We start from the raw sequence: 6,955 nt of genomic DNA, 5'->3' as shown, positions 1-6,955 counted from the left end.
AACTGTATAGTACTAGGTTTCACATTCAAGTCTTTGATCCATCTGGAGTTCGTTTTTGTGTGTGGTGTGAGGTACAGATATTGTTTCATTTTTCTGCAAATGGATCTCCGGTTTTGCCAGCACCATTTATTAAATAAACTGAATGTAAAGGAAATTTTGTGGAGCAAACATCTAGCTGATGTGGAAAATATTTCAAGGATGAGTGATATCCATCTAGCGGCAGTGGAACATAGGATTATAAAGGCCTGGGCAATGCTACTTCGGTAGTGATACTGCCTCGGAAACCCAAGGAGCGGTCGCTATGAGTCGGGTTTGACTCGACGGCACATAAACAACAACAACAACAACATCAGTTTACAGCCTAACTCTTAACATCCTGCTGGGACAGTTTGTCCCTGTGGTCTGGGGTTGTAGCATCTTTTGTGCCCACCAGAGGGCAGAAGCTCCTTGTCATGTGGGCCAGGGAAGCTCTTAAGAGAAAGGTTTCATTCCTGAAGATGCACAAAACCTCACAGAATACATCCTTTGAAAAGGAAGCTAATGAGACTAAGTCTTCCCTCACCCAAAGCAGGGCTGTAGCCACGAGCTCTCCCCACTCACAAACTGTCTTGGAAGCCATCGAATGCTCTAGAGGTCCTCTAACATGCTGTCATCTAATGAGGTTGTCACAACCATATTCTGTCTCTGCTGCAGTTCTCTGCTTGGTCTGGACTCCTATGCGATTTAGCTATCACAGTGGCAGCTCCAATCTGCTTCTCGTTGGTTGCCAGAGAATGGATTGGTGTCCAGCCTGCTGCGGGACGTTTATATATGGGAGTACATGAAGGCAGAATGCTGGAAACGGGGTGTCAGTTTACATAGTAGCTTCATCCACATAAGGACATCACTTCAGTCCAATAAGAGCCTCGGCGGTTACCAATTGAATGTGGCCTTAGTGTTTTATTTTATTTATTTATTTTTTAAAGCACAGTTTCTGTAATATATTCACTGAAAACCTTGCTATTTTTTAAAAGGTATTTGTAATCTTATTCTGGTTGGCTAAAATAAACACTAAATATAGACCAACAGTTTGATGCTGGGGTTTATGGGCCTTATACAAGTACACCAGTGTGCTGAACGAAGGCAAAGAAAGAACTACAGAATCAGTAAAAAGTTTTCTTGTAATTTTTCTGGACAATTAGGTTTTTTTTGTTTTGTTTTGTTTTCCTGGTAACCTAGCAGTCAAACCTCATATTTTTGTAAGTAATTTGCATGCTATCACCCTCCTGGGACTGAACTGCGGTGGAAAGGCTGGAACGTTCTTGTTGCATGTGTTCTGTGCTTTTAAATAATTTAATAGAAATTATTTAGACTTGATTGTAAAGTTGACTTCCTGAAAGTGAAGAGGCACTGACTTTGAAATGAAATTAAAGACCAAATTACCATGATTCACTCAGCAAAGCTTCCTATTAGCTTTGAATTAAACCCTGTTATACAAATTGATATTTTGTGCCAAGCAGTACCGATGGGAGTTAATTCTGTGATTTGGCATCAAGCCCCTGTGGGAAAAAATAAAGAGCAAAGCAATTTTTCCTGGACAATTTTCTTTATTTGTCAGAATATTTACTCACAGGTAGTCAACAAGAATAGACCAAAAGAATCAGTCATTAGCATTGATCTAAACAGGAAGAAAATGAAATTACTTACCTATTTCAGCTCCAAGTATTGACAAAGGTTCTGTGGCAAGGATGCTGCCTCGGTCAGTTTTAGCTAAAGAACAGATTGTCACAATAGGGTGGGAAGGAGGGTCGAGTGACTGTGCTGCAGAATTGGGAGTAACACTGGCTTCTCTAGCCAGCTAGCTGTTCCCAGATGTCCTCATATGGAGATGCCAAACATAGCAACAACTGGGAGTCAGACAACTGTGGTCCCAGGAGGACAGCCGTGTGATCTTGTATCCGTTTGCCAGAAGTCATTCGCTGGCTATTGGAGACCATGAACCACAACCAAGTCAGTTTTCTCTGCTAGGTCTTTAGTTTCCCTTTGCAGGTTGCAGTTCATTAAAAAATGTATTGAACTAGGATCTATTTACACTGGGACTTCACCCCAAAGAAGACTTTCAGAGCCCTTCCAGCTGCTCTAGACTGTTGTCTTGGTTCTTTCGGCTTTGATGGGACATGGAGTTGCCCAAGAGGGTAGCAAGGCCCGTAATTTGGAGATTTATTAACTGGGCTGCTCTTAAGTCAGTTTCTGTAGCTATGATTGTCTAGACAGTCCTCTCTGTGTAAACACTGATTGAGCCTCAGTGTGTAGTTAATGTTCTTAAAGGGGAAGCAAAGGCTCAAGACTATTAAGTCAGACATCCCCAAATGAACCAGGCTCAGTCACCAAGCCTAAAATAGAAGCTGCGTTTGGAATCTGCTCCTGTGATGTGACACACAGCCTACAACGCAGGACAGATACTAGATTGGGGATCATAAAGCATAAGGACATGACAAAATACTTAAGAGAAGAAAAGCTTAGAAATCGGTGATAACACTTTTGGGCCTTGGTTTTATCTGTAAAATATTAGGACTGCAATCATCCCGAGGTCCTTCTAATCTGCTGCTGACTGGTTCCCTTTTACTTTTTTTTTTTTTTTTTGGTCACTTCAAGTGATTCCTTTAGAAACTCTCCATGAAGTATATTTGGAACTCAGTAATCCAGTATCTAAGATGCTATAGTAGAACCTTACCTAAACACTCAGGGAATTGTACATTCATGTAAATCAAATTTCAGGGTAACTGAAATACACTTTTTAGTTTTAACTCTGATTAAAGAAAAATATTTAGTTGGTCTAAGAATTTTCAAACTCACTGTTTTTTGTAGGTTCGGTTCTGGAAGCACCTATTTTTTTTTTTTTTTTTTTTTACAAGTAGTAGTAGGTTTGGATATTATGGTGAAATGGCTACTTTTTAATTTTAGATTGACGTTTAAACTGTTCAGTAAAATGACTGAAGTTTTTCCCCCAGTTTTTCTATGTTGTTGTTGTTGTTATGTGCCATCGAGTCGGACCCGAATCATAGCGACACCTCCTTGGGTTTCCGAGGCAGTATCACTACGAAAGTAGATTGCCCAACCTTCCTTCTGAGGAGTGGCTGGTGGGTTTGAACCGTCAGCCTTCTGGATAGTGGTCAAGTGCCTTAGGCACTATGCCACCAGATCTCTATAGGTGGACTAATTTATCCCTCTGAATTTAGATTCTTCTAGTTCAGATTACTTTTCTCTTGAATCTGCACTGCAGCTGTGTATGAAAAGTACTAAAAAAATGGCAACAGGAAGTAAACATGTGTTGCCACGTCTAGGAGCAAAGTTTATAGCACTGACTTTGATAGATTCTAAGTTGGCATCACAAGGTGCGCTTTTGCTTTCTATTTTATTTTAGTTAGTGTACTTAGCATAGTGCCTAAGGCACTTGATTGCTAACCAGAAGTCTGGTTCAAACCCACCAGCCACTCCTCGGAAGGAAAATGGGGCAATCTACTTCTGTAGTGATACTGCCTCAGAAACCCAAGGAGAGGTCACTATGATTCAGGTCCGGCTCAACGGCACATAACAACAACAACAATGACAATACTTATTAAGGAGCTCTGGTGGCGCAGTGCCTAAGGCATTTGACTGTTAACCAGAAGGCTGGTGGTTCAAACCCATCAGCCACTCCTCAGAAGGAAGATGGGGCAATCTACTTCTGTAGAGATACTGCCTTGGAAACCGAAGGAGGGGTCGCTATGAGTCGGGACCGACTCTACAGCAGTGAGTTTTTTTTTTTTTTTTAATTATTATTCACTGACTCAAATTCTTTTAAAAATTGGTTTAAATTCCATGCAAATAAAATAGTTTTGAGTGTTCTAACTTAGCATAAGCTACTGGCTTGTAAACCAGGCACTGGGCATTTGAAGACAAGGACTGGGCCTTGCTCTCAGGAGTGTGCAGCGTGTTGGTGCTGCCAGGTGCCACCAGGTTGATTTCCATGCACCGTGAGCCCAGGTGACAGAGAAGCACTTCAACGCGGGGTAACCTTCTCAGCTGTAATCTTACCAGAGCAGGTCACCAGGTCTCTCTCCTGTGGAGCTGCCCAGTGGGTTCAATCTTTCAGCCTTGCAGTTAATGGCTGAGTGCTTAACCGTTTGTGCCACGAGGGCTCTTTTTTCAGGGTATTGGGGAACTCAAAGATGTAAACAAATAAATGCAATAAAATATAAATGCTCTGATGAAAGTGCACAGGACGCACTAAGGACACTGAGGAGGCAGAGGTCAGTTTTCTCTTCTTAGAGGAGGTCATGCTTGAGCTGAGTCTGGAATGAGGCCTAGGAAGGGATTTGGAGAAGAAGGACAACACGACAGGAAATGCCACGAGCTCTGAACCGAGCAGCCTGGTTTCAGCTCAGCCGCTCACTGAAGCTACGATCTCAGGCGTTCAGATTCCTCATTGGGAAAACAGTGCTGTGGGACTAGAGTATGTCTCAAATTCTTTTCCCATCAAACACCCAGTGTCACTGTGAGACTCATTTTTTGAAATCTGAGAAAGAGATAAGATAAGCAAAAGAAATTTTATATTAATTGGAATTTGCTTTCCTAGGGCCTCTTTTCCACATAATTAAAAGGCCACCAGTTCTCTGTTTTCTAGGAAAAACAAACAAACAAACCAAACTCACTGCCCTTGAGTCTGATTCCACTCATAGTGACTCTTCCTTAGGTTTCCAAGGAGGTATCTCGAAGTAGATTGCCTAACCTTCCTTCCGAGAAGAGGCTGGTGGGTTTGAACCACCAGCCTTCTGGTTAGCAGTCAAATGCCTTAGGCACCATGCCACCAAGAGACCCTTTTAATCCATCAGGCATTTCAGTGTGGCTTGCATTTGAGGTGCCACTGGAGATTATGACTGTAAAACACAACCCTCGGTATTTAAATACATGACCTCAGTCTAAGGGACACTCCGGAGGAAGAGCCCTCAGGTCCTGGGGTCTAGACTCCAAGCCGCTGCGGGATTTCTCTACAGTATCTACGCTTGCTTGGGGATTCACAGCTAGCAGCTAACAGCTAACAGCTAAAGCAGACATTTTAGGGTAAGAAGTCATATGTCAATTGGAGGGGAAAATAAAAAACACGGTTTTATTAAAGCCTCATGCAACTAGATTCAAAGTAACATTTTCTTTCAGAATCTATCTGGTCCCAGCTTCACTTGCTGACTTTTATCTTTCTATGTGTTTATACAAGGAGTTCTGGTGGTGCTGTGGTTAAGGCATTTGGCTGCTAACCAAAAGGTCAGCAGTTTGAACTAACTAGCTGCTCTGTGGGAGAAAGACGAGGACGTCTGCTTCCATAAAGATTTACAACCTTGGAACAACAGGGGTCGCTATGAGTGGGAATTGACTCCAAGGCGGTGGCTTTCTTTTTTCGTTTCTAAATGTAGACATGGGAGCTCTGGTAGCATAGTGGCTAAGACACTTGCCTGCTAACCAGACGGTTGGCGGTTGAAACCCACCAGCCACTCCTCGGAAGGAAGGTTGGGCAATCCTACTTCCGTAGTGACACTGCCTCGGAAACCCAAGGAGGGGTCGCTATGAGTCAGGTTTGACTCGATGGCACATAACAACAACAACAACAACAAATCTAGACATAGTCTTCTTGTACTAAAGCTTTGAGGCATCTCACCAAAATATAAAGAATGTAATAAAATAAAAAAAATAATAAATTACAAAATAAAAAATCCAGCCCAGGAGCAAACACAGAGTTGAGAAATATGGGGAAGAGGAAAGACCTTATACAGATAAGCAGGGCATAAATGGTTGATGCCAATGGTTAACGCATTTGACTGCTAATGAAAGGTTGGAAAGCGAGTCTACCCAGAGGACCTCGGAAGAGAAACCTGGTGATCGACTGAAAAATCAGCCATTGAAAACCGTGCAGAGCACAGTTCTACTCTGACACACGGGGTCTCCATGCGTCAGAATCTACTACGCCGCAACTGGGACAGTTCTTAAAACTGGACCACACATTTGACTCAGATGTCTAGCAAGCAAAGCAAAAAGACAAGTCACAGAGTTGTCCATAAAGGGAGAAAATTTCTTCCAGTCGAAACACTTAGGTTGAAAATAATATTTGTAGGCGGTACTTTATATGCTTGCAGCTTCCTGCTAGCTGTGGCTCTAGTGCAAGGAGCTGTGGTGTGCAGTGGGTCAGGCTGCTAACCGGAAGGTCAGCGCATTTAAACTCAGCTGCTCCTCCGGGAGGAAGACGAGGCAATCTACTTTCATCAAGATTTACAGCCTTGGAACCCCAGTGGGGGTCGCTATGCGTGGGAATGGACTCCAACGGCAGCGGCTGGGTAGCTCTCGTGCAGGTGAGCTCCCAGCCCAAGCCTTTGTGTTTCTTGTGTTTTCTCTCAGACACAATGAATCGCTCTTCCCAGGACACTGGCTCTCGTGGCATTCACGAAGATGGAAAGCTTTATGTTGTGGATTCCATAAATGACTTAAACAAACTAAACCTCTGTCCGGCCGGATCGCAGCACCTGTTCCGTGCGTATGCCCACGAAGGCCCTACTCACTTTCTAGGCCACCTAAGAATAGCAAATGCTGATGTGGATGTGTGGGTGTGGTGGGGCGGGCTGGCGCTAGGAAAAGCTTGGGACCGGAAATGCTGTTCATTGTTAGATTACCTTTGCTTTTGTTTTCTAAACTCTTGACAGGATTATGGGCTTTCTTGGCTCTAAGTGACACTTGAACTCTTGTCTTCAAAAATGCTGAGAAGATATTATGGAGTTTCTGGCCTTCTTGGTTATTGTTCTGTTTTCTGCTGACCACAGCCAGGTCACTGATGGTGCCCATTTTCCTAAAGGGGTCTTATTTCATAACAGATCACAGAGAAAAGTAGTCATCACATTCACCCAGTAAAAAAAAAAAAACATTAAAATGTTGGGCAAAAATGTCAACTTAA

The 6,955-nt window shown here is 43.0% G+C and overlaps 1 protein-coding gene across 1 annotated transcript in view; it reads left to right on the top strand.

Moving 5' to 3' along the window:
• The first annotated feature begins 6,356 nt into the window (after positions 1 to 6,356).
• LSMEM1 (leucine rich single-pass membrane protein 1) overlaps positions 6,357 to 6,955 on the top strand; it is a 7,164-nt gene continuing 6,565 nt past the window's right edge. Inside the window, exon 1 of the mRNA XM_007944189.2 lies at positions 6,357 to 6,537. Coding sequence (XP_007942380.1) covers positions 6,411 to 6,537 — 127 coding nt within the window. The 5' untranslated portion in view covers positions 6,357 to 6,410. The remainder of the gene's footprint in view (positions 6,538 to 6,955) is intronic.

This window comes from Orycteropus afer, unplaced genomic scaffold (genome assembly GCF_000298275.1).
Source record: "Orycteropus afer afer isolate SDZICR_OR568_19922 unplaced genomic scaffold, OryAfe1.0 scaffold00007, whole genome shotgun sequence".
Taxonomy (NCBI): domain Eukaryota; kingdom Metazoa; phylum Chordata; class Mammalia; order Tubulidentata; family Orycteropodidae; genus Orycteropus; species Orycteropus afer.
Note: the sequence above shows the minus strand (reverse complement) of the source record. Positions and strands in the feature narration are given on the sequence as shown.